This window comes from Notolabrus celidotus, chromosome 2 (genome assembly GCF_009762535.1).
Source record: "Notolabrus celidotus isolate fNotCel1 chromosome 2, fNotCel1.pri, whole genome shotgun sequence".
NCBI lineage: Eukaryota > Metazoa > Chordata > Actinopteri > Labriformes > Labridae > Notolabrus > Notolabrus celidotus.
This window is the reverse complement of record NC_048273.1, coordinates 5,293,690-5,321,097: the sequence shown is the minus strand read 5'-3', so window position 1 is coordinate 5,321,097 and position 27,408 is coordinate 5,293,690. Positions and strand designations below refer to the sequence as shown.

The 27,408-nt window shown below is 40.9% G+C and overlaps 2 protein-coding genes across 2 annotated transcripts; one reads left to right on the top strand and one right to left on the bottom strand.

The window, feature by feature from the left end:
- Positions 1-8,949: 8,949 nt before the first annotated feature.
- ushbp1 (Usher syndrome 1C binding protein 1) lies at positions 8,950-19,999 on the bottom strand. The gene is made up of 14 exons (XM_034707045.1): positions 19,808-19,999; positions 18,752-18,975; positions 18,531-18,667; positions 18,195-18,358; positions 17,746-17,934; positions 17,258-17,505; positions 16,821-16,961; positions 16,563-16,642; positions 16,308-16,437; positions 15,880-16,114; positions 13,270-13,428; positions 10,527-10,624; positions 9,978-10,100; positions 8,950-9,838 (listed from the first exon to the last, which is right to left on the bottom strand). The coding sequence occupies exons 1-14, from the start codon at positions 19,811-19,813 to the stop codon at positions 9,673-9,675; spliced, it is 2,100 nt and encodes a 699-aa protein (XP_034562936.1). The 5' UTR covers positions 19,814-19,999; the 3' UTR covers positions 8,950-9,672.
- Positions 20,000-21,731: 1,732 nt separating this feature from the next.
- On the top strand, positions 21,732-27,145 carry babam1 (BRISC and BRCA1 A complex member 1). The gene is made up of 9 exons (XM_034673832.1): positions 21,732-21,867; positions 23,177-23,618; positions 23,715-23,773; positions 23,849-23,969; positions 24,086-24,164; positions 25,000-25,024; positions 25,129-25,258; positions 25,361-25,447; positions 26,176-27,145. The coding sequence occupies exons 2-9, from the start codon at positions 23,190-23,192 to the stop codon at positions 26,374-26,376; spliced, it is 1,131 nt and encodes a 376-aa protein (XP_034529723.1). The 5' UTR covers positions 21,732-21,867; positions 23,177-23,189; the 3' UTR covers positions 26,377-27,145.
- Positions 27,146-27,408: the final 263 nt, after the last annotated feature.

The window sequence follows — 27,408 nt, the reverse complement described above, 5'->3', positions numbered from 1 at the left end:
GTGTCACTAGCTCTCTGCTACATCACAGCTAAATCCAGGGAACTTAACCTCTCTACTGTTTTGGGTTGTGAATGCCTTCAGGGGATTTTTCATGCAAATATTAAACAAATGCATGTACTGTTAATTATACAAACAGACTCTCTCCTCTCAAGTCACACTCATCCATTCACAAACTGCTGATGGCAAAGGCTGCTAAGTAGAGTGCCCATCAGTTTTATCTCATCCAAACTACACACCACTGGCATAACCATCAGGGGCAGTTTGTGGGACCCGGGATGGAGCCCAAAACCACCTGATTGAGAGACAACAGTGTCTACCACTGGGCCACAGCTGCCCCTGTAAGATGTAAGCCAGCTAATTAGTTATCCAAAGGAGTAGACTGTTACATTTTTATAACGTAGCATTTGCCAACATTACTTAACTTCTAATGTAAACATATCTTGACATTTAAATTATATAACCTCTTATTACCCCCAAAACCCTTTAACAACAGTGATTAAGGTCAGCTGAGCGGGTGAGGGCCTCTTTAAGTTGACGATCACTACAGAGTAATAAGCTGAGTTAGAAGCGGTTGTGATGACAGCAACAGGACCCTCTGCTTCTCATTGCTCACCTTGTTGAGGTTGAAATTTGCATAACCACCCACTCACTATACATTATCACTTAACATGAATTATGGTATCATATTCTGCTGAACAATCTCCTCAAACAGTTTGCCTTTAAGAATAGTTTTTGCAAAAAGATCATCACTTATTGTTATTTTATTGTGCTTTTTGTAAATGAGTGTAATCAAATAATGATGTTATTTTACAAACAGTATTCAGATAGAATAATCAACCTTCCTACAGCTACAGGAAAGTAGAGAACATCTGAAATCCCCATTATCAGACTAACTTTCTGGGGCAACAAGGTGTCCCTGGATGGTTTGAACTGTTTGCTAACGTCATCTGAGTGGGTGAGAGCACAAAGAGGATGTGATCGTCCGTTTGATTGAGGTCACATGTTTTTAGCACTTCTCCATGCCGATAGCACCCCTTCCTCCTGACCTCTCCCCGGGCTGGCTGGTGTCCAAAGGCTCAGGAGCGAGGTGTCAGGTCAGCTGGCAGCGTCCCAGAGCTCAGAGAATAGAGAGATATAGAGAGGAGGAGGATATGAGAGAGGATATGGAGTGGTTGTGACAGGTGAGCTAATGGCTTTGTGAAAGAAAGGCCACGGGGATGACGCTCAGAGCTGTGATCTCTTTATACAGCTTACAGAGGGACAACTTATTAAAATGAGGATCGGATGCACAGAGTAAATGAGTTGACCTAGAACCCCTAGGTCACCGCCCCCCTTCTTGTGGATCTGGGTGTGTGATTGCGTCCACCCCGTCCACCCCCACCCTGATTGACAGCCTCTGTCTTTGTCTCATAATAGTGCGGGTATTTTTCCCAGGCACTGAAAGCTCCCCTATCCACAGGCTGGCTGCTGCCTGGTACGTTCACTGGGGTGATGTGTCCAGAAATGTTGAGCTTATATGTTACTACAAGAGATTTATACTTTACTCTTAATTTGCTTAGTTTGACTTTTTTTTTTATCATAATACTTTTACAAAATTATATTTCCATTTTCATTTCCTCACACTTAAGTTGTGTTTTAAAGATGGGATGAGAGTTGACCTTTCTGACCACCATATGTTTATTAATTCAACATAGATTCTGTGAAGTATGTTTGAATATTTATTTTTTATTCATTATTCTACTGAAGTATAACTTTAAAGTACTTTACTTGAGTATTTTCAATTCAAAACTTTGCTTTAGAAAATGTGATTTTACATACTTTAATGTTTAATGTCAGAGTAAGTGGAGAAAATACGTTTTGATATAATTTCACAAAATGGCTGTAATATTTAATTTATATTCTCAGACTATCTCTGTTTATAAAGCACTAATTCATATCAAATGTTATCTTAAGACACCTTATTAAACAAGCAGCTGTATACTGTTTAAGATAACATTAATTTTAATCATATCTTAAGTCAACAGGAGCAAACACTAAGTTACATTTACTGCCTACTTACTGCTTTTTAAAAAATGTTTACAAAGTGCTTTGTAAGCTGTTCTGAAAAGCGCTTTATAAATAAAGTTATTATTATTATTAAGTAGCGATGGGAAGTAAAAACATCCTTGTACTGTAAAAGGCAGAAACCTGGAGCAGGACCAGACTCATGACTGCTGCAGCATTGGCTGTAAAGATCTGATCCAAGAGATCAACTTTAAATACTTCCTTTATTCAAATAAAACTAGTTTTGGGGTTTTAATGTTTGTTCTTATTGTTGGACAGAAAAAGTGTAGGTAAAGTCCTAAAGTCACATTTGATAAATGTCTTAACTTAAAGGAAAATAAGAAGTAAAGTCAGATGAGTCTGTGCAGCTACAACAGTAAGATAATTCACAGCTTGATGCATCGTTTATAGTAATGTGCTGACATGATATTTGTTCATATTTAATTCTTAGTGGTAAATTTTTCCTTGTGTCCTTTTGGATTAAGATTAGATTTAGGTTAAGTGTATAAACATAGTTTTCTTGCAGATTATTTTTGAGCTGCTACTTTTTGCAGCACTTTCATAATGAGGTGTTCCCACTTCACTCACGTAAAGCATCTAATGTCCCTCTCATCATAAAGCAGAATGTTAAAATCATGAATTCAGAGTGGAAATATTTGAGTAAAAAGCTGTAGCACTCCTCTTATGAATAATAAATACATTTAGTCAACTTTTTCAGCTACTTTTCAATTTCCTTCTGCTTATAATCTTGCACTTTTTTTACTACATTTATGAGATACGTATACTGTAGTTTAAAGCTACTTGTCAGAATATACATTATTTTAAAATAATCATAAGAAAACTTTAAAAAAGAAAGAAGAATATTGGGATTTGTTAAACTACCCAGAGCTGTATACATTCAGATTTGACTCATGCTTAGCTAACTGTGACAGTAAAATGCTCTTTTCAGAAGACACTGAGGCATCACTATTTATTAACAATTCATCATATTAAATTATATAATTACAAACACTACCAAGAGTCAGTTTTGCTTCTAATATCTGCATTTATCTTGACTGAGACTGAGTGCAGGACTTGTAGTAGGCAGCTTAAACAGTGTGGTATTAAGCATTACTTCAGTGAAGGATCTGAATACTTAATCCACTCCTCTATTGGTTCACATTACTTGAACCATTTCTGATTAAAAAGGGAACTTTTATCTTTCCCTGACGTGATGCCGGCTCTTTGATACCAGAGTCACCCCGAGGTTACAACAATCATGTCATCTAAAAAACCTTTGATGAACTCAGAAGCTTAACACAGGTCTTACAGAGAGCGAACACAAAATGGAGCGATAATTGTATCATCTGCTCTAATGGCGGCCATTACAACAATAGCGATGGTGACCTGGAGATACTGGGGGAGAGGAGAGGACCGGCCCTCTGAGCTGACCTCTGCTCGGGAAAGGGCAAGCTGGGGCAGGAGTCAGGGCGTCAGGGGCTCGCCACCTCGTCTGGCACTCTGAACTCTCCATTCACGGGCTAACACAACAGCCAGGCATCACTGTGACCCTGTGGGTGTGACACTCAACCTTTGCCTTAACCTCCTGACCGCCCGGTCACAGCTGCAGCTGACCGGCCAGGGTGGGTCAGGACAGGAGGTCGACTGGAGGAGGGGAGGAGAGGACAGAGATGATTGAGAGATGAGTGAGGAGAGAAGATGGAGGGTGAAGGATGAGGAATGGAGGATTGAGTTTGATGTAAAGGGCAAAGGATGAAGAGAAGGAGAGAGTGAAGGGTCACATTTTAAAGGGTCAAGTCATTTGAATTTAGAAAAAACTTAAATTGGTGTTTGTATTTCCTCAAGTGTATTATTCATACGTGCTTTGAGATCATGCAAATTAAACTGAGGGGATTTTTGTAAATAGATAATATCACAGATAGAATTGAGGTTATTTTATATAATTTAGGTGAACACATATCAGTTTAAATGCCCGAATCATAAATCACTCTTTTAAAAGCTCAATTTTTTGATATATATTTATTTTTATACACATCCATTAATGACAAGCAGGTATTAAGGATTCAATTCTTTCTTAAACATAGAAACACACATAAAATAAAGACTATAATCCCCCATCATGTAACACAGGGTACCACTCTTCTGTCTTTGATTTGCTCTTCTGTGTAGTATCCGGTAAAGTTTGAAGTTTACATAAATACATCAATACTGGATCAGTGAATCAGTGAATATTTAATTTTCTCTAATAGTATGAAGTGCAATAAGTCACTCCGGAACAGGGAGGCCTTGGGTGGGCTCGATTACTTCCAATGCAGTAGTATTCTTCTGCGTGCAAGCAGTGCTATAAAAGCATTAACGTCTGCATGTCTTCTTCTCCAAAAACTACATTTTCTAAAGCTGAAAAGAAAATTATATTGAAACAAATACGTGTTTACTAAAAAACTAAAGTTGTTTGAGATTCCAAATACAAAAAAGACCATAATCGGACCAGCGTACACCAGTAACGACCAGCGTCAGACCAGTATTAACCAGTTTCAGACCAGCAGAGACAAGCATAAGACATCATCAGATGAGCAAATACCATCATCTTGATCTTTTTAGGGAGCCTTTTTAACATCTGGCAAGGGACTACAGATGTAAACTTTTGGCTAACTCTGGCATATTTACAGAAGTGTTGATTAATATGCATTGTCCTTTTAAATAATAAATAAATAAGACCAGTATAAATCCAGTATAGTGTATGTTCAGTAACATGAATATGATACAAAAATGATCAAATACTCATTTTAAAAACAAGCCCTCAGAGGAGAGGGGCTTAAAGCTACTGTAGCATCTACAGTAAAGTTAAAGGTCGACATTGCATTGTGAGAATTTAGGTTCAAAACTCAGACAAATCCTGTAGCATCAACTTAGATTGATTAATCCAGGCGTGTATTCCAACATTTCCTCCTGAATGCAGTGTGATTATTATAACAAAATACTCCAGTCCTTTAACTCCCAAATCATCAAATAAGAAGCCTTTATTTAAACCGGCTTTGTATCAGTCGTCTATTCACAGCTCAGTTCTTTGGATTGGCTTTTCCGAGAATGTCTTCCACAGCAGCATCAACGATTTCTCAGAAATAGGCCCGAGTTTAGTTTGCCCCGAGGGTGCTACAGAACCTTCAACATACTTGTTAGGACACAAGATTAATCCTAAAATTGGAAATCTCTAAAACCAGGTCACAAATACAAAGTTTCCGTTTTTAGAAATTCCAGCTGGGTGCTGTAGTTTATAGAGTAGGATTCAAGTAAAAGCATATACTGATTATTATCAACTGAGAAAAGCTTCACAGTTCAAATATTGAGAATGGGAAGAAATCTCTGAGATAGATCTCTCACCAAAATCGATTTCCACCTCCCCTTGAATGAAAAGAAAATGTGTTTTTAATGTAACTGGTGTGACCTGAAACCTTTAAATAAGTAGAAGAAGTAAACTGTTAAGAGATTGAGATGAAGATTAAAGTGTTCAGGGTCTAAATGGACTCCCTGTACGTCTTTTGGTCACATCTTGTGTTTCTATTGTCCCCGTCCCCCTTTCCCTCACTTTGTTCTGACAGCAAGGCCGGCTTTATAGAGACCGCTTGTACGGGAAAAAAGACACGTGCATGCCCGAGGTCAGTCCCGAGGTCCTCTGTGGGTTCAGGCCTTGAGTCATTCGTGACAGCATGGCAGCTGTTTCTTTGAAACTAGGCATGTGTCCTGTAATGTGTGACTCATATTAGACATGTTAAGCTTTGGAATCCTGTTTATTTGTAACTATCGCAAGAGTTGAAAAGGCAGATCCTCCACTGCCCTACAAAGTTTATATTTACCTCTCAATGGCCAATAAATGTCAAACAGGCCGCAGGAAATGTCACTGATAGGAGACATTGACTCTATTTAGAACGGACAATGGACAGTGTGTCTTCTTTCCATAGATTCTGACATATTAAATTGGTGAAACCAAGACACGCAAAGAAGCAGCCAGGCTGACGTCACACCTGTAACGGAAAGTTCAAAGACTCTCGTGTTCAAGTTTGTTACGTTTTCTCTCCCCGTCCTACTTCTACTCTGCTAATCCGGTTAGGAATCCTGTAAGAGCCTGCTTTTGTCAATCTTGATAATCTTTTAAAATCAGATATTACATTAAAACTAACTCTTGGAAAAATGAACACTTGGACATAAATGATTGGGGCGGCTGTGGCTCAGTAGAGTCGGAAGTCTCTTAATTGGAAGGTTGGCGGTTCGATCCCAGTTCCTGCAGTCACAGGCAAGACACTGAACCCCTAATTGCTCCCACTTTTGCTGTGTGTGAATGTGTGTGTGTGAGATTAGCAAATACTGATAGACCTTTACTATTTCAGCCTCTACTGTCAGTGAGTGAATGTGACGAGTAGTGTGAAATAGGGCTGTCAACGAATATTCTAAATTCGAATATATATTCGAATATTTAAAAAAAAACGGATATTCGATTGTGAAAATTAATATTCGACTGTGGAAAAAAACACATCGGCGGCTGTTTTGCGAGTGGGCGCACTGCATGACGGGTCAGGGACAGGTCACAGGAGTCACACATGCACAGCGTGAAGCAGACTGCAGAGAGAAATCCTTCCGTCCCCGGATCCTCAGTGCGCTCTGAACGCGTCTTTTCCTCCGCTGGGAACACAGTGAATAAAAAGAGATCGGGCCTCTTCACACTGACTGTCTTGTGTTTTTGGCAAATAACCTGTCAGGCCTAAGACCCTACATTGACACTGGACTAAAAGAGCCCAACAATCAGTGGCACTGGGATAAAATGCAGTTTTTCCTCTCTTTTTTTATACAAGCGCCAAGAATGTAAGTGGACTACTTTTTCGTTTTTAACTTCAATTAATGTTAATAATATTTGCTTCAATCACTGAATGAAGCCTGCCTACATTTGGGACAAGAGTCAGGACCTTTAATTGTTCGCACAAGTCTTGTTCAGCACTCACTCAGCACATTGCACACAGAGAGGGAGGGGGGCGAGCGAGCGAGCAAGCGAAAAGTCTCCAGTCTTTAAAGTGTTATGGTATAGACCATTAGGTCATTTACTTGTTTTGTAATGTGTAGGTATGTTTAGGCATGTTATATCTTAAAGGTGACATATCATGCAAAATTGACTTTTTAATAGTTCTCTACCTGAAATATGTTTCCCTGGCATGTCTACAAACCCCCCGAGAATGAAAAAAATCCATTCTGCCCCTGTTCTGATTTCTCCACCTTTCTGTAAATGTGTGTGAAACGAGCCGTTTCAGACTTCCGTGTTTTTGTTACGTAACAACAATATCCGGTCTGTCACGGAGTCAGAGCTCGGAGCTTGTTCAGCCCATAGACTGTATAAAATAATACTGAATCCCTCCTCTGTTTTTCATTACCTGCACAAATGTGTGCTAACAAGGAGCTTAGGAGGGAGGCATGCTAGTTGTAGGCTGTCTTAATAAACACAAAGGTCGGTTTTACTCCCCACGTCTGCAGATTTGAAGATATAGTGGATGATTTTTATTTGTCATGGATAAGTGCTAGTGCTAATTAGCATAGCCACATAGCTATATGTTCATAGCTGTAGCTGTGTACCAAGACACACGTCAACATACTGACAAATAAAACAACAAGAAACACTAAATCTGTGACCAATCCTTCAGAAAGGTCCTGCTGCCTTTCTGGTAGAGGTCGGTTTTACTCCCCACATCTGCAGATTTGAAGATCTAGTGGATGATTTTTATTTATCATGGATACGTGCTAGCGCTAGTTAGCATAGCCACATAGCTACATGTTCGTAGCTGTGTACCAAGACACACGTCTACATACTGATAAATAAAACAACAAGAAACACTAAATCTATGACCAATCGTTCAGAAAGGTCCTGCTACAGGCGCCTCTCCGTCAGGATCAGATTCAGAGGGTTGAAGTAACGCGATCTCTGAGCAGCCGTGTATATTCAGCCAACATGTAAACATTAGATCAATGTGCTGGAGAGCCGAGGCACATCCACTTCCGGAGGGGGTGTGGTCAGAGAGAAAACAGAGTGTTCTGATGAGGAATGAAGAAGAGGTTTTTTCAAATCTGATTTCAAAGTGTTTTTTTGAGCATAAACTTTAAAGACATGTTTTGGGGACCTCTTAGACCAATATATGTTGATGAAAAAAGCGTGATATGTCCCCTTTAAATAAAAACACATATACAAGTAGTTATCTTTTTGTATTAGTTTGTCCACCTGTGATTGACATAATGCGCAAATATGGATATTCGAATGGTTCGAACCTATGGTTTTTTTAGAGCGAATATTCGAACGTCATTTTGGAGCAATTTTGACAGCCCTAGTGTGAAATCGCTTTGAGTGGTCAGAAAGACTAGACAAGTGCTACATAAGTCCATTTACCAAATGAGTATAAGAACTGACAATAATGACAGAAACATGTTTGAGAAAAATGTATTTGGCATGTTTTTTAATCTTATAGTTTCACCCATGATCCATCTGTTCATATGGAGGAGGCAGGCTTTATGACCCATACTGCTGCCACTAGGGGGAGCTCTGAATCTTTTGGCTCTACAGTCAGTGAACACTTATAGCATCCATCATTTTTGTAGTAATGGAAACGTCATACTGTTTTGACTCTCTATACATTTTAGTGATAATGATTTTTGATTGTTCATGTGACCAGAGGTATTTATCACAGCTGTGAATGCCTTTTTGTTTATAACGGTTGACCCTGAGGAAGCAAATGGGGAAACACGTTGTTTGCTCACATTAAAGTCTAAGTTAAGTCATTTCAGTGTGAGGCGGGCTGTTTTTTGTTTTCAATATTTATGGCGTCCACTTTAATCTACAGTCTAAACATGAAAGATAAAAAGATGAAGAGAAGTAGAGTATATACACGTTTTATTAAAAAACAAACAAAATAAAACTACATCTTATCATCAACCATTTGAAACAGACAGAAAACACTACAACATGATTTTAATGTTAAAAAGTGATCATACCACAATAAACCAAATCAGTAAGCAAAGCTACCGCTAGCAAGCTAACTGATGAATCTTTGTTCATTAGGTCTTTATCCACTAAACTGAAAATAAGTGGATTTCAATATATAATTTAATAGCATGTTGATTGAAGGCTTACATAGGCACATATTTTTGCAAATAAACATGATTTTAATATCAGAATACGACAAGATGTAGCATGTTTCGAAAATAGGTGCATGATATGACCAGGAATATTATCCAAAACAGCCACCTTCCCCAAGAATGTGAGTTTCATTTTAGCTTAATTTCAAGACTTTAAAGTCAATAAATAAGAGACTCAGCAGCTAGTAGAGCTTTTGGCTTAATGCTAACACTAGCATGCTTATGTTCAAACACTGACAAGTGTGAACACATTGTGGTTTAGTAGGTAAATGTTTACAATACTCATCATCTTAGTAGTCTTATTTAGCATACTAATATTTGCTGACGTGTAATAAAGCTCATGAGTGCTGAAAAAACTTTGCAGACTAAAATAAAAATGTAGGCTGCTTAAATTCAGAGGCACTGTACATTATAGCTGGTAACAAAGTGGGCTCATAGGAATGCTTATCTCTGCCTGAATGATCAGAGCACAGTCTCTTCCCTCCTCCACTCTGAGCTCTCCCCTGCAGACTTCTGTGCTGCACTCTGCTGTTGGTGACTCTCCATCATGGCCGCCACTTTCTGCTCCAGCCTCCACACCTGCTCGCGGTACTTCCTACGAATCTGACGGTACGAACTCAAGGCTTTACTGCAATGGAAGACACCCACAACAGCAACATTAACTACACCCACATGAACAAAGACAATATACTCATCTAGGCTTTGTTGTAGAAGCAGAAAGATGATGAAGAAAGAAGTTAAGATGCTGTTTTTCATGTTACACCTACCTGTGAGCTTGTGTCAGCCGAGCATACTGCTCTCCACTGTCCCTCCTGTGTGAGGTGTTGTCTGATAGAGCTGTGTTTAGAGAATCATGGACTAACGCCAGTCTCTTTTTCAGAGCCTGCTCCCTGAAATATAAGAGAGGATGAGCAGTTGAGAACATGTCAGCTGGTTCATGATGCTCGGGGCACAGGGGTGACGCGTCCTGTGTCCTTGACTTCAGAGCGAATGTAAAGCAGTGTTAACAGCAATGATTTACGTAGAAATATTCACTACTGAAGGTCAGAAAAAAAGCAAGGATGCTCTCTGCAGCACCTGATAGAAAAGGGAATAAAAAGCTTTTGTGTCCAAAGTCTTCGTTTCTGCTGATAGTGTTCCTAAGCAACAGAAAAAACAGACAACACGCTGTTTGTCTGGAAGATTCTTTTTTACATTGAAACACTCATCAGGTGCCTTTTTTATTTGTGAACACTCAGACTTATCCCAGTGCTGATACATTCATTGCATCACCAGGTTGTCCTTGGTAAGTGTGCGTGCAGAAGACAAGGTCTCACCTCTGCAGAACAGCCTGCAGCTCTTTCAGGATGGGTCTGGATCGAGGGCTGGGGATGTCTCCTTCACTGCCCAGTTTGGCTGCACTTTCACAGAACCTCTGAAACATGACATGCAGTAATGATTACACTGAAAGCCTTCATTCTGTGAACATGGTATGAACCTACATATCTAAGCAGCGGTGCTTGGAGATTCTCAGCTTGTAACCTTGTAGGCAAAGCATATTTCCCCGTAGTGATCAGCTGTTGACGTCACCTGATCACATCTATGCATTGTTGGCCTTTTATGTTGCTGCTGTCCTTTTGAACAGTTGGTTTTCTCTTCCTTCAGTTCATTCATGCTATTTTTACATGCAACCCTCCACCTCCACATCTCCACACAGTCTTATAGCATCATCCTTCAGTCGCCCATTTCCCTCCTGAAGAGTTTGAGTACCAAAGATCCTCTAACGATAATTCAATGTCACATCATTCTTTTTTAAACCCCCTCTCAAAACGTTCTTTTATTGCAGATCCTTTCCTGATTTTAACTGAACTTTGATTTATTTTATTTTTTTACTTGAGTTTAACCGTTTAAAAATATATATTTTCACAGTTTTATTTAATTTAAATTTTTTTAATAAAAAAAAAAAAAAAGTATTTAATTTCTTTATGTTGCCTTGTGTGACTTTTAGGACCCATTTTCATGTTTCTAGTTTGAGGACCACTGATCTACAGATTGGGACAGAACTTTGAAGCACTGGTCCGACTTCTTAGATACCAAAGACCTGAGCCAATTTCAGTGCTTTAAATATCAACCGATATAAAGTTCCAATCCAAAGTTATCAATATTAGCATTACCGGTTATTACCCGGCTTTCTTACTGTTCTTCTGGCTGTGTAAGATGCTTCATTCTGATTGGTCAAAACCCCTTGACGATGGTTATTAACTTTCACTAACATGAGCAACTCTAGAGACAAACTGATCACACGTCATGCCAAATCAATCTGCAGAAAAGAGTTCAGACACATTTAGCTTCTGCTTGTTGACACCATAGACCGAAAGATGAGGTAAAACCATTAGCTTCCGTATGTGGCTGAAATGTTAGTTCTGGTTAGCATGCTAAATCGGCAGGTTACGGACATTTTCATATTGGATCTTGTCCAGCAATATGATGAAGGAGCGGAGCAGGTGAGAGAAACTTTAGGTTAGCGATCTCTACGAAGAAACTTAAACCCTGAGCGGTGGTGATGATAGCAGCAGGGTTCAAATTTCCGACATTAGTTTATTTTTAAAGGTGTGTGAACCTCAGAGCTCAGAGAAGAAGGAGAGCTGAATGAGGACAGTTTCATGTTGAATCCACCGCAACAGGCAGATCAGAATCCATCACCATGGAACGCTAACTGACGTGGAATCACTGGGACTTTTTTTAAAAACTGTGAACATAAATTAAATTAATTTAAACTCAATAAAATAGTCATTTAATTAATGTTTTTTGCCAACGTGTCTTTATCTAAAGTTAGTAGCCGGGTAAAAAAGCAGCTACTAACTAGGGATGGGCAACGATTTTCGAAGATTGGAATATTCGTTCACTTTGTAAAAATCAAAGAGTTACTTTGAATATTTCCTCATTTTAAAAGTAAAAATTTTCATCGTTTTTACCGGTGCCTGGCTGTTATATGGTATTCCCGCCAGACAATGACTATAGAGCGTCTTAAAGCTGTTTGCTAACTGCACAACAATCAGAAGAAGAAGATTAAATAGCAAATTATTTGAATAATCGTCGAATAGATGCCAATGATTATCGAATAGTATTTTGGCTTGAAATGCCCATCCCTACTACTAACTCAAGTAGCTTTGCGTCGAGGTCTCGTCTCACCCTGTTGGGATTCTATTTCCCATAACCGCCTGCTAACCATACATTTTCCCTTACTTCATATATAATCTGTATACCTCACTGTGTGAAGCCATGCCAAAGTCACCTGTGCTTTATTTTATGCTGCTTGTGAAACATTACCTTTGAGTTATTTCGTGTATCTGTAGAACTTGTCCTTGTGCATGCAAGAAAGACAAGAACAACTGACATTTGAGCTCCCTCCATAAAGTCATGAAGGCTACAACCTTCTTCTGGTGCGTGCTGCACAGCTTAGGCATAATGTTGAATCAAATAGATGTCTAAGAGAAGCCTTAATGTCACTCGTTTTCAAGTATCGCCGACTGATTGATGCAGCCTTAGATTTAACAGTTCAGAACAGAAGACTATCTAGTATTCTGCAGGTACAAGCCATCAGGATATTGGGTTAAAGTTGACAGAAAAAAAGGGTCTGTATGATCAATTGTGAAAAAGGCCAAGAGGTTCTTCGTCCAATATGTGCATTGAGAAAACGTCTTTGTTCTTTTAGACCATTAAAAAGAGTTATGGCATCCTTCCAGGGGAACAGTCTCTGCGGCACAAAAGTTGAGACAACCATTATTTCGAAGAGCGTGTAATCGACTGAAAGCTTTGCGTAGCTGCTCAGTTCATTCTCATTCCACAAAGACAGGACAGCCCAGCAGAAGACCTTGTGAAACCAAAATATCCCTCCCGGCCTGGAGGGATTCTGCATTTGTAGACGTGTGATTTCCCGTGTGGTACATCCAGATTTGAATCGGGTTTGCCACAGTAGACCAGCGTCCTGCTCCCTCTTGCTCATTTCACCTTGACTCTGTATGATTCTAAAAATTATTAAAAAAAAGTCAGTGTTGCTGCTGCTCGAGTCGCTCCTACCTGTTGTTCAGCTGTGTGATCCTCCAGCTCCTCTCTGAGGCTCTCTGGAACGAAAGCTCCGGCTGCTTCCTGCGCCTTCTGGGCCATCAAACTCCACTCCAGACACCTCAGCTCTTTCTCCTTGAGACGAATCAGAGCTCGCAGATCTGACATCTCCTCCTGAATAGAAACAGAAGAAACATCAAAACCAGAGGATATTAAAATCTAACAAAGATACAGCATAAATAAAGCATTTTTTAAATTAGTGGCAGAGACACAAAATGTATAAATTTATCAAAACTGCTGTTTTCTACAAACTCTTCTCATTTTTGACTCACTTTTATAAAGATGAACGATGGATTTAAAGGTCAACACTCATTTATTGTCATTTTTTGGTGCCATGACGAACAGTTGTTGTCATATGGCTTCATTTTTTATTCTACAAAAGGCGTACCTCCATTTCTGATTGTGAGCAGGAAATATTTGATACTATATCCTTGTAGTTTGTGGAGTATGTGCTGCAAAGTGGCCGAATTAATGCTTTTAAAGTTGTCATTAAATTTAAAGATTCAGCCAGAAACTGGTTAGCTTAGCATAAACAACCAAAACAGGAGGGAACAGCTAGCCTTGCTGATTATTTGGGTGTTACCCAGCAGGGGTGTCACTAAGGATTATGCCCCCTATAGAAAAAACATCACCTTCAGCCCTTTAATCATCCAAACTCTCCTCTTCCAAAGCCCTGCTGTTAGATTGGAGACATACTTGCTGTGTAGCGTTATTTTCGTGTACGCTTACGGCTGAGACATGAGCGTGATTCTTAATATACTTGACTCTGCACTATTAGAGGAGACCTACAGAGGGCATGCCATAGAACTCAGGCTGTATAAACCTACAGTATGTGTGAGAAATGAACAACACACATTGCAAGCTAGTTACTCTCAGGAGGTTTGAAAATTCATTAAATCAGGCCCGACAGGACAATGACGAGTATGTGTCAGCTAGCTTTCCGCCATTTGTAATGCTGTTTACTGTTTAACATCCACTCTGATTTTACACTGCCCCTGCTGTTTATGTACATACTGCACCCATGTCCATGTCGTGTTCATTTTTAAGGGCACAGCCATCGCACAAAAACAACGCTAGGGACGTGTGGCAGCCATTATTCGTGTACGCATTGTTGACAGCAAATGTATCTCCAGCGTTACCTAAAGTCGCATGTGAGGACATGGCTCCCCTAGCCTTTCTAGTTGACAGCTAACACCATAATGTCATATTGGAAATATATTAAGGTTACCATTTATTTCTTGAACTATTTAGATAACCGTGATTCTTACTCGGGGAATCCACAGGATGCGTGTGCGCCGCGTTACGGCTGCGACACGGCTCTGCTCCGTCCCAGGGCTTTCGCCCTGGTCCATAGGATGCGTGTTTGGAGCGGCGCGCACTCCGGAGCAGGAAACTCAAGATCCCTCGAGAACTCCAAAACGCGCGAGAACAACACAGTATAAACTTTTCCTCGTCCATGGTGTCGGATATCTTTTGAGACCGACGTCTGGCCCGATGCCACAGGTTATGACGTAATGTTGAAGAAGTGGTGAAATTTACGATCTTGTGTTTGCACATGGTGTTTATTTTGAAAGTGAGCGGATGTTGCATACGATCCTCGTGCCTGACTTCCGGGATAGTTCGATCATTTCTGTGTCGATTGACGCGTGCTGGGCGCGGGGAGCGGCGAAAATAGACTCCCCGCGTATCTCTGGCAGAGCGGCGCGGCGGAACGCTCCAGAGACGGAGCTGAGACGCGCCGCAGCGCGCCCTGTGGACTCTAGAGCATTGACTTGAATGGGAACCTATTTGCTGCGACGTGCGCGGCGCAGCCGTAACGTAACGCGACGCATCCTGTGGATCTTGGGCTTTAGAGTATGTTCATGTTGAGGCGCTGGTAGGTGGATTTTTTTTGATAAGTCTGAGAATGTATCTTGTTTAAAATGTCTTCCTGTGGGGCGCTGGTGGCCTAGCAGTCTAAGCGTACCACGTATAGAGGCTATAGTCCTCGTCACAGAGGTCGCTGGTTCGACTCCCGGCTGGTCGACCATTTCCTGCATGTCTTCCCGCTCTCTACTCCCCACATTTCCTGTCTCTCTTCAGCTGTCCTATCCAATAAAGGTGAAAAGGCCCCAAAAAAATAAAAATAAAATGTCTTCCTGTAAGTAATCCTCCACCAGATTCAGGTCTCTCATTCAACCCCCCTGTAGGGTCCTGAGACTCTCCACATATGCACTCTGAACACTGTGTTTAGGTGTAATGAGCTAAGTTTTTTGTACAGAAGGCTAACCCTAAATTAAACTGTTGCAGTAATGCCAAAAACTGCAGTTCCACAAGTGGCCACTTGAGGCTGGTCCCAAAAGTGAGTCAGTCCTCATTCAGGTCCATTTAAAAATGCTAAAATCAACAGCAGACAAAAAACACTTTAACAGCCTGGTAAAGATAAAGTGTTAGGTTCTTTAAAACTAATTTCTTTATTCATAATACTCACTTAAATTAAGGCTTAAAGTCGTATGTTACTGGGAAATGGACAGTTTGGGTGACAGGTAGCAATAACTTCTAAATGAAGACACAAAGAGTTCGTACCCTGACAGAAATGAGCTCATAGAAGAGAGACGCCTTCTCTTTCTTTGTATCTGAAGGTTTGGCGCTCTCTTTAGTCACAGGTCCTCCTCTTGATCCCGCCGGGTGACCAGTGTCGGGGCTCATTTTGCATTCATCACCTTGACTTGACTTAGGTAGACAAATTGCCGCCCGGTCCCTCTTCAGACGCTCTATTTGCTGACGGAGAACAGCTTCCGGCTCTCCCTGCTCAGGTGTCCTGTGGGGTTACAGGAATAGTCAAAAGTTTTTAATGACTGTCACACCGCATTACGTCACTCCAGGTAGCTTTTGAAACATTTATTTGGTATCATGCAGACACAGAGCGTTCCCTGTGTCATCTCATCTCCGTCCATTATCCACACTTCCTATCACCCACCCCCTGAGTGTACAAAAACACTTTCAAACATCACCTCTGCCCTGTGTGTCTCTGTGTTTGCATCTCCTCTGTCACCCCTGCTGTTGAGAAGGAGGTGGACAGCTCCTCAGTTCCCATTTCCCTGAGCTGAGCTGATGGACTGTCGGGCCGGTCACCGACTTTCTCTGAAGAGAGGAAAAAAACGTGAGCCTGTCAGTGTATTTGTGTGTGTGTGAATGACGTACATACAGGCTGTACATGTAAGTAAGTGTATGCGAGTACAGGGTATTAAAACGTGGTATTCAAACACCTGCTGAGTCTGGAATGCTTTGTTGCTTCTTGGAGTCATAAATCGAGAGCAGTTCGCTGTAGGCCTCTTCACACTCCTCGCTGTCAATCAACCACAAAGACAAAAAAAAACGACCTCACAGATGGAAAAACGTAGATTAAAACTGCTGGATAGCTCACCTGCATGTGAACAAGTGTTGTTTTGACATGTGTCATGACATGTTACTGTTAAAGAACACGAGTGCAGGCAGGCTTGTGTGCGTGTGTGTCAGATGTGAACCTGTATCTGAGAGCGGTCTGCAGGGCACAGCAGTCAGCCTCCAGTTTGTTCACTTTAGCACTGATCTGCTCTGACTCGGCCTTCCTTCGCTCCAGAGCTGCAGTCAGGCGTTCATTTCTAGCCTTCAGCCTCTCAATGCACCTGAGGGAAGAGGGGGGGAGGATGAGGAGAGAAATCTGCAGAGAGCCCTCTTGTTTTTAAAAAAACGTATACATACAACGTTATGTTACACTTAATTCACTCAGTCAGAAGAAACATCAGTGTATGTGTCTAACAATCCTGCCACATGCCCTACCAGGTATGTATTCAGTCAGGGGCGTGTCCACTGGCTACTAATGTGAATGTGAAATGCTGGAGAAGGGTTACTGCACCAAAACACGTCTGTTCATTAAGTGTAACATATGTGTCGACAGTAAGCCGAAGCTTATCAACCTCACCTGTGGAGTCGCTCAGGCTCAGACTCCGGGCTGATGGGACTCTGGCAGGGACTGTAGGAGCGAACAGAGCCCAGAGGAGAACCATCCCCTCCCAGAGACAGAGGGGTTACGGCTCTGGATGTTCTTCTGCTCAGCAAGGGTGAGCCAGGGAAGGGAGGAGAGGCCCAGTCTGGACTGAGAGCCCCGGAGGGGGGTCTGTATGAAGGAGAGTGACTGCCTGACCTCCAGGGTTTATGGAGACCAACCAGCTGAGAGACAACAGAAGGAGAGTCTATGTTTATTATACCTGAACACTGATTTATAAAACGTGTTCCTTTCAGCTAAAGGTACAGGAGTGAGTGTAAGATTGAGGCACCAACCAACTCCCTCAAACTGCAATCACTACAAAGCTAGCTGAAAGTTATGATATGAAATGACCCAGATACGACCTCATATTTCATATTTCATTCATATTTGTGTCAGTTTATCCACTGTCCAGCGTCTCCCACCTTGCTCTTCTCCTCCTCCATGTTGCTGAAGATGCTCTGTGCTCTCTCCAGCTCCTCCTGGTGATCCAGCAGGACGCCTTTGAGAGCAGAGTCTCGCTTCTCCTGATCAGGGATCTCCTCTTGAAACTTGTCCTTGGGTGCGCCTTGTGGGCATGAAATCCCAAACTCTTTTTCCATGTCCTCTAAAATCTGTAACGAGAGAGATGAAATCACAGGAGGGGCTGAAAGTCTCAAAAGTGGCTGTGAAACTGACTTCTTTATACCCTCAATTAAAAAACAGACAGAGAGGAAGTTGGTATTTTTATGACACGTTTGAAGAAAATTTAAATCTTTGATCATCTGGTTTCAGAAAACTGTCTGTAAATTGAACTTGCTTTAGTTATTGCTTAATTTAAGGCCCTAAAAATAAATAAATATTCAAATAAACTGAAGAATGAAGGCGGTGATACCTGAGCGGACTTCCCCCAGCTCTCCTGGGCTGCCCTCAGGTGCTCTCTGTGCTTGCTCTGGTCCAAAGCTGTGATGGGGGCCGCCCAGGACCGTTTACAGCTGATGGAGTCCTCCACCGATGACAACACCTCCTGCAGTTTAGTCCACATGACACTGCCGCCACCTAGTGGAAGGAAAGCAGAGCTGCAGGTAATGATCTCAGGATAACAAGGGAACCTCTTTCTTTTCCTAAAGATAACTTACAGATATTTAAAATTAAACATCTTGTGTTTTTGGACTCAAATAAACACAACATTCAGTACATTTCACTGAATAAATTCAAAGTGATGTTCAACCTCGGCCACTCAGAAGAGGTTTGGATGTGTTTGCAGAGGCAGTAGTCCTCTCTGGGCTGCTTCTGGTCAGCCTGTGGGACAGGAGGTCTGGAACCAGAGGCCCAGGTGGTCCTGGTGGTCTCAGGTCCCCAGATTCACTGCAGAATACCAGCAGAATTAACATTTTGGCTGCCAAATACCACTGGAAATCCCTCATCTGATTACTGTCTTCACTGCCTTACCTCGGTGCCTTTAACGAGCCCATCTTCTTGTTCAGTTCAGCGATGATGCTGAGCAGCGTTCCCACCTCAGCCTCACACTGAGCCAGTTCTGCTGGAGAAGGATCCAGGTTTTCTGCTGGTTCAGAGCCCTCGGGGTCAAAGGTCATGCGATCCATTGGGGTCATCACCTCCCAGTCAGAGCCAGTCCCAGTATCCAGGCTGTCACATCTGATCAGGCCGGGATCCTGCACAGACAGGATGATGATTTTGAGTTTTAAAAAATGTCCTTGATGATTCCCTCTTGAGTTATTATCCAGTCTTTTTATTTCAACATCCTTTTATGTGCACCAGTATGCAGTTATATTACGTAAGATTTTGCCTGTGAATTATCACCCTCCAATGAAGGGTGGCTCTTAAAATCTAGCCACAGAAACCCCTCTGTAATTATCCACTTGAAGGATCTTTAATGCACTTGAACCAGTGATTGTCGCCGCTCTATTCAGCAGCTATTGTTTCAAGCAGCGGAAAAAGGAGGAAACTAAAACATCCTGAGATTTCACTTCCTGCCTGACAAATATTTGTGGACCGAACCATCTTTTGTTGTGCACAAAGAATGTCGGCTTAATGCCTAAAACATGTAATTAGGACAAAGTTTAACACTTTTCTCTGTAAGGGAAGAACATTTAAAGCTAATACATGCAAGAAAGTTATAGTTTGCAACCCTTTCTTTTTATAGTGAGAGGTTGAACAGATGTTTTGCAGGCGATTGAAGGTGGCATGCTTTAAATTTCTTATCCTGCCAGTAATACTTTGAATTCCTTCTAGTGAATAGATCCTCAGATGAGCAACACATTTGCAATTTCAGTCAATTTAAAGCGTGAAGTTCAACAGATTCTTTGAATGGGGAGAGGATATCACTCTTATGATGTATATGTGTAAAAACGATGATACAGTTTTTAATCAATAAACACACTGCTTCTAATTTACAGAAATCACATCAGGTTGAACGGCACTGGACATTTTTTGTCTGTTAAATGATTCAGTATAAAAAGAGACATTCTTCCAGCAGATACTGACCTCCATGCTTTTTGCTCCTGACGTCTGCAACAGCGTTGTAGTTCCTGTTGTGGCTGCTCACTGCCTTCTTCTAAACATGCAACAGAAAGAGAGGATGTTTCCTACAGTCCTGCTACTTTGTGTTATTACATTAACTAATACAAAGTCACTCAGTCTGCTCTCTGCATGGCTGCCTAACAGTGTTTACTGTGATGAATGAAGTCAGTGGAAAACACTCAGAAAGTCATCCCCACCCATTCCCCGACACTCTGAGTCCTTTCCTGTTTTGTCCACAGTGAGCTTCCATGTTTTTTGAGTAGGTGAGAACATACTCTGTGAGACATTTATTGTAAACTGAACCTCACAAAGTGCTCACTGTATTTAGAAAAATGCATGAAGTTCAAGTTAGGACTGTAACAGGTGTGTAATGTGTATATTTTTCTTTTACTTCTTCATATACAGATTCTTCCATGTTTATAATGTCACGTGATTCCCCCTGATGAGTAAAATCAAGCTAACAAGAAATGAAGTACAACCAAACATTGATTTAAAAAAATGATATGTGCATTTCTACACCTGTGTAATTGTAATGCAGGTATGTGTACTTTTTAAAAATGTACTTATATACAACAAATGCATCTCTTTTTAAAGAAGTATGCTGCCAAAACTCAATTCATCAGTTCCCAAAGGTGTGTTTATTAAATACCAGTAATTCTATAAGCAATCACACATGAAATTTCCCTTTTCAAAAGCTATTCATGATGATAAAAACATGATGAAGAGCTTCATTCTGAAATAATCTATAGGCCTACAGTTGAAGTAACAAGCATCAGTAAATCATTGCTGTGCAATAATTCCATGCTATTGTCTTTTCTTGTCTCTATGCTCACCATGCAATTTTCTCTTTGCAATAACTTAACTTCTCTATGTATAAGTAGAAAGTGTACATGATGTATATATTTGTTACATTTTATATTTTTACCTTTAATATAATTATATTGTAACACTGTTAGTGCATTCTAATATCCCCATTCCTTGTTGTAAGCTGTTGTAACAAAATAATTTCATCCAATGGGGATCAATAAAAGTAGATCTTATCTTATCTTAACATATGCTGCTGTATGTAAGACCTAAACAGGCGTGCATCCACATAAATACACTTCTGTTGTTTTCTCAAGATCTAGAGTTAATGTCAGATGACCTGAACTCCCCAGAGTTGCAAAAGCACAACAAACAAGGTAAAGTTAACTTCAATAATATGGTAATATGGTATAGATTATTATTACATTATTCAAGTATCTGAAAATGACACAAATTATGTCTTTATGATAGGGACAGCGTGGATGCTTTCTCAAAATAAAATAATTAATAAACTAAGATCATGAGAAAACACCACAAAAAAAAATCACTGTCACAGGAAAACTGAATAAATAGGCCTTTATGTACCAATGCATGTTTAAAAGTTCCTCCTGTGTCTCACACAGACACCAGCCAGAGAGCGTTCTGTTTTTTTATGCCCCTAAGCTATGAAACTCTTTGCCTCTGGACATCAGAACAGCAAACTCTCTGGGTGTTTTTAAAAGTAAACTTAAAACATACCTTTTTAATCTAGCTTTTAATTTGGAGTAATTTATTTTATGCCCTGGACTGCATTATTATTATTATTTTAATAATTGCTTTAACATTTATTTATCTTATTTAATTATTTATTTATCTGTTTTATCTTCTTTTCTTTCCACTCTCACTTATTTTATTAATTTTACTGTATTGATTTGATTTTATTTTTAAGTGTGAACTATAAAGTAATGTAAATCCCCAAATTCTGCTTTAACATTGTAAATTCCTGCAATGTTTGCTTTAAAATTAAACGTAAGTACAGTTATTGTACAGCGACCTGAAGAAAAACGCAACTTCATAATTCAACTACATTACCCACAATGCTCTAGCACTTCCGCAATCAACCGTTTCCGGTAAGGAAGTTGTCCGTTTATAATAAATGTCAGTTCGTTGTGGATTTATTTTGCAACTTTCAACATTATAACTTCATTTTAACTTCAGAAGTTTTGAAAACAACACTGTAGGTAAGTCTACTTTCATTTTCTTCCTCCAACATTTCATACGTCATGAGTCCTCTTTGTAGTTTCTATTTAAGCTAATGCTAACAGCTCCTACATCCTACATCACTTTACTCTTCCTGCCTTTATATTGTTTTCTGTACGGGCTCTGTGTGAGTCATTGATTAAAGACCTTCCTGTTCACCCTCTTTGATTAAAGATCTATGTTTTGTTGCTTATGAGAGCAAGATGCTGCAGAGATATGTTCTTTAGGAGGGAGCTGCAGTGTGTTGTTTACCTTCTGTGCACAGGTGTAGTTCTCTGAGTGTAAATGTAATGATGAAGCTGGTGTTCAAACTGTGGAAGTGGGATAGTTCTGAGATTCACACAGCTGTCCCTTACCTTCTGTTCTATCTGTGTTGAAATGATTTAGATTTGAATATTTATAGGCAGATGTCTTGTTCCTGCACTTGATGGAGACTGAATGGTCCCTAAAAGTGAAGGAAGTCATGGCTGAAAATACACTGACCGTGCCAAAAAGAAGTCACATACTCTAATATTTTGTTGGACTGTCTTTAGATTTGAGTATGCATTGGCAGTGGCATCATTTTGATAAGCTTCTGCAATGTCACAATATTTATTTGCATCAAGAGTTGCATTCATTTTCCACCAAGATCTTGTATTGATGATGGGAGAGTCCGACCGCTGCACAAAGTCTTCTTCAGCACATCCCAAAGATTCTCAATGGGGCTGAGGTCTGGACTCTGTGGTAGAAATGATGTGTCATGCTCCTTGAACCTCTCATTCACAATGTGAGCCTGATGAATCCTGGCATCTTGGAATATGCCTGGGTCATCAGGGAAGAAATGCTGATAATGCTGCTGAACCTAGACCTGACTAACTGCAGCAACCCCAGATCATAACATCGCCCCCACAGGCTTGTATGGTAGGCACGAGGCATGATGGGTGCATCACTTCACTTCACCACCTTTCCTCTTACCCTGTTGCACCCATCACTCTGGAACCGGGTCAATCTGGATTTGTCAGACCTCATGACCTTCTTCCATTGCTTCCAATATTTATGCTCCCTTGAAAATCTCCTGAGTTGTTGACTTTGCTTGATGCAGGCCAATAATCTGACCCTTCAGAAACAGATAAACATCCTTCCCATGACCACAGGATTTGTCTTCTGACATGGTTGTTTATGAAATGAGAAGCTACTCACCGCATCAGCTAGATTTAGATCCAGATGACAACTTTTTTCTGGATGGGCAGTGTATGTCAACAATTTCTCTAACCTTCCACATGACCAAACTCATCATCTCAATTCTTACAGCATCCCTGAATCCATGGAAACGCCAGAGCAGGGGCCAGCAGATGGAGAGGAGCGTCTGGTGGAGCTGCGACCCCGGACACGTTCAAACCCTGAAGGTGCAGAGGACCGCCGCAGCAGCACGGGCAGCCTTGGAGGAAACAGTAACCCCAACATCCCTCAGCCTGCCGTGGGGAGTCGTGTAGAAGGGGAGGGCGAAGCTTCCACTAGTGACAGTCCCCCTAGTTCCACCACCACGACCGTCTCGGCGGCTGCAGCTCAGACCGTATCTCCAGCTACAACAGTTACAGCAGCCGCCGCAGCCAGCGCCACTGTGCCCATGTCCACCGCTGCTGTCGCCAAAGAGAGGCCGAAACCTGCGCCACAGCAGCCGTCTCTAACAACAGTTCCTCCGCCTGCAGAGTATCAGCTCAGAGTTCCTCGTGTCAACTGTCCAGAGAAAGTGGTATGCCAAGAGTACAATCCACATTTTCAAATATAGAAATAATTCTTCATTTCACCACAAAGCTTTAACATCTCATGTTTGTTTTCCTTCTGTCAGATCATCTGCTTAGACCTTTCTGAGGAGATGTCTTTATCGAAGTTGGAGTCTTTTAACGGGTAAACATCACAGGAAATCCTCAATATAAGTAACACATTTGTCATAATAACCTGATATATTTCTCTCTGTCTCAGATCTAAAACTAATGCACTGAACATCTGTCAGAAGATGATAGAGATGTTCGTCAGAACCAAACACAAGATTGACAAACGGCATGAGTTTGCTCTGGTGGTGGTGAACGATGACGCTCTGTGGGTGAGTCCAGAACGTCTCCTCTACATGTCATGTTGTAAAGTGATCATGCTAAGTGTCTCTGCATCATACAGTGTTTGATCTCTTCTCATGTATGTTTGTATGTGTTTGTCTCTCAGCTGTCAGGCTTCACCTCTGACCCCAGGGAGCTGTGCAGCTGTCTGTACGACCTCGAGACCAACGTGTGCGAGTCCTTCAGTATCCTTCAATGAAAACAAATAAATACTTTTTTTTAATTTATGAATATTTTTATAAACACTACCAGTCAAAAGTTTGGGCACACCTTCTCATTCAATGGTTTTTATTTATCTTAATCATTTTCAACATTGTAGATTAATACTGAAGACATCAAAACTATGAAATAATCTGGTTTTGTTCATAATCTGGATTACAACAGTAGTCAAATAGGACTATCCATTGTGTGCTAACCCTACCTCTGAACAACACAACTGATGGTCTCAAACACATTAAGAAGGCAAGTCATTCTACAAATGAACTCTTGACAAGGCTCATGTTCATTAGAAACCATTCCAGGAGACCACTTCATGAAGCAGACTGAGAGAATACAAAGAGTGTGCAAAGCTGTCATGAAGGAAAAAGGGGGCTACTTTACAGAATCTAAAATATAAAACATATTCTGCTTTGTTTAACACTTTGTTGTTCATTCAATAATTCTATATATGTTCTTTCATAGTTTTGATGTCTTCAGTATTTATCTACAGTGTTTACAATAATTAAAATAAATACAAACCCTTGAATGAGAAGGTGTTTCAACACTTTTGACTGGTGGTGTATTTATAACAACATACATACACAAGACATACACACAAGAAACAAAAAAATCCCTATAAAAAGAGTGAGAAATAGAGATAGAATGTCCCAAATAAGTCCTTTTAATTTATTTGTCATTTGTTAATTATTTGTGGGTCTTACATCAAAAAGTGTGCACTTTAGAACAAGCCCAGAACATGTGGTGTGCAGGACTCTAAAAAAATTCAATTTGTGAAGTTGTAGCCTTAACATCCCTCTGTAGATCTGGAGGATCTTCTTAATGTGATGTAAGTACCGCCTGAGTATAAACCCCTCTTATTATTTAAGGTGATAGAAAATGTTTCATCTAAAGGTTTACTGAATGTTAATATGTCTTCTGTCGTCTATGTAGACGTCAGAAGATCGAGCTCCCACTGATGGATAACGTTCAGACCATCCCTCCTCCGTATGTGGTGCGGACGGTGCTCATCTACAGCCGACAAGCAGGACAGCTTCAGTTCAACCCTTCAGAGGCTTTTAGTGTAAGTGTGAACCTGCTGAGCTGTCCATCTCTATTAATATGTTGTTGTCTCCTTCAGGCAGTGCAGGAACTTTACATTGAAGTCTTTCACGTTCCTCCACAGAAAATACTGCAGTCTCCGTATTTCTTCTTCGATGTGGTTTACCTGCACAACGGGGCGGAGGAGCAGGGGGACGACACCAACTGGAGGGTGAGTGACTGAACTGAGAAATAGCAAAAAATTACCAAATTGTCTACTGCAGAGTTTTTGTTAAGTTCTTTTGCTTTTCAAATGTAGCAACACATCCAATATCATGACAGTTATTTCTCTCACTACATTTTGTAATCCCTCTCATCGACAGAGAAACACAGAGCTGAGTGTTTTGTTATAGATTGTCACCAGTATGTGATTGAGGAAACCCCCAACACACCGAGGTCCCACCAGTGGCCAAAGCATCAAGGCTTGTTGCCTCTATATGAGGAGCCTGCTCTATCAGCTGAGCTAAACTAATGCCCCAACAGCAGTTTAATTCAGTCACACTAAATGTACTGATTCCACATCAATAGAATGAGTAATGAAGTGCACAATGTGAAGGTTTCACAGTGTCTCTCCTCTCTGTAGAGCCTGCAGAATATTTCTCTTAACTGGTAGTGTGTTAACTCCCTCTATCCCTCTCTCCAACACGGTCTCAGCAGATGTGTGTCTAACATGAGTCTGGTTCTGCTCGAGGTTTTTGCTCATGGTGGATTAAGATGAGATCAGACTGAGTCTTGTCTGTAAGATGGGACTGGATCTGATCCTGTCTTGATGTTGAGTCTTTGTTAATAATAGAACACTCTGCTTCACCTGATGAATGTGCAGGGTTGCTGTTACACCGTGTTATCATCAGCGTATTACCCCACATGCTGCTTCTCACATACCTGGTTTTCTCTCTCCAGGACAACTACGCCTCGTTCTGCAACCTGGACTCAAAGGGCATGTGTTACCGCTTTGAGGTTTCCCTCTGCGGACCTGCCATCGAGCTGCACAACTGCATGGCCAAACTCCTGGCTCATCCTCTGCAGAGACCTTTTCAGAGCCACGCGTCGTACAGCCTGCTGGAGGGGGACGACCCCCAGGACATTGAGGCAACCGTCTGAAACCGCACACACTCATAACGCCCAGAGAAACTCACACACTGTAGATTTTTCCATGCACACGTTATTTCTGAGGGTTTTCTCCACTTGCCACTAAACCATTTGGGAAAATCAAGCAGATATAAAAAGACACAGGAGGAGTCAACATGTGATAACTCATCCATTGTGTTTCATTGAACAAATCATTGAGTCATCAGCTTTTTTAAGCAGAGGAAGTCATAAAAGGATCTGATTGTTAGCTGTCAAAGTGCTGTAAGCTTCCTGGAGGTGAAGTTATGAAGCGAGTTTCAGAGTTCAGGAGGAGGACAGAGGTAGAAGGAGAAGTAATGAAAGACAGAAATGAGGAAAAGCAACGGTTAAAGCCGAGACCACACTGACCTGTCTGTACATATTAAAGGTTTACACCCCTGCAAACAAGTTACAGTACTCATAGCTGGCCTTGTCTTAGCTAGAAACTTTATCACAATGAACTGAATCACAGAGGTCACCACGTCTGTAACACTGCCTTTTGTTTTAGTTGATCATTTCCACCTTCTGTTGCCTGTTTTAATGTGATTTTTATTTTATGATGGGCTTGTTATTTTTTGTATATTACACAGACAACAGAAGAATGTTCAGGAATGTAAAGGGGGCTCCTCTTTGATAATGAGAAAGGACTGATAGTGTAAAAAAAACGCCCCTGAAGCTGCGAGTGTAGCTGCACTTGAAACACACTGTACAGATGAGATCGTTGAAGCTGTTTATGGACATTAAAAAGAGTTTGTTTAATCTGATTCTGTCACGTGTGCTTTCTGTGTTTCGGTCAGCAGAGGGCAGCAGACGCTCTCTGTAGGAGACCGAGTTTAAAGGCTCTGACTGAAAGCTCCATGAGTCCATAGAGGGTAGGGGCTCTATTCTTTATCATGATCAAGTCACTTAAAAATCTAAATTTCCTCGTATGGGAGGTCGAACCTTCAGTTACCAGGCACCTCTCCTTTGGAATCATCTACCAGTCAGGGTCCAGGAGGCAGACACCCTCTCTACTTTTACGAGTAG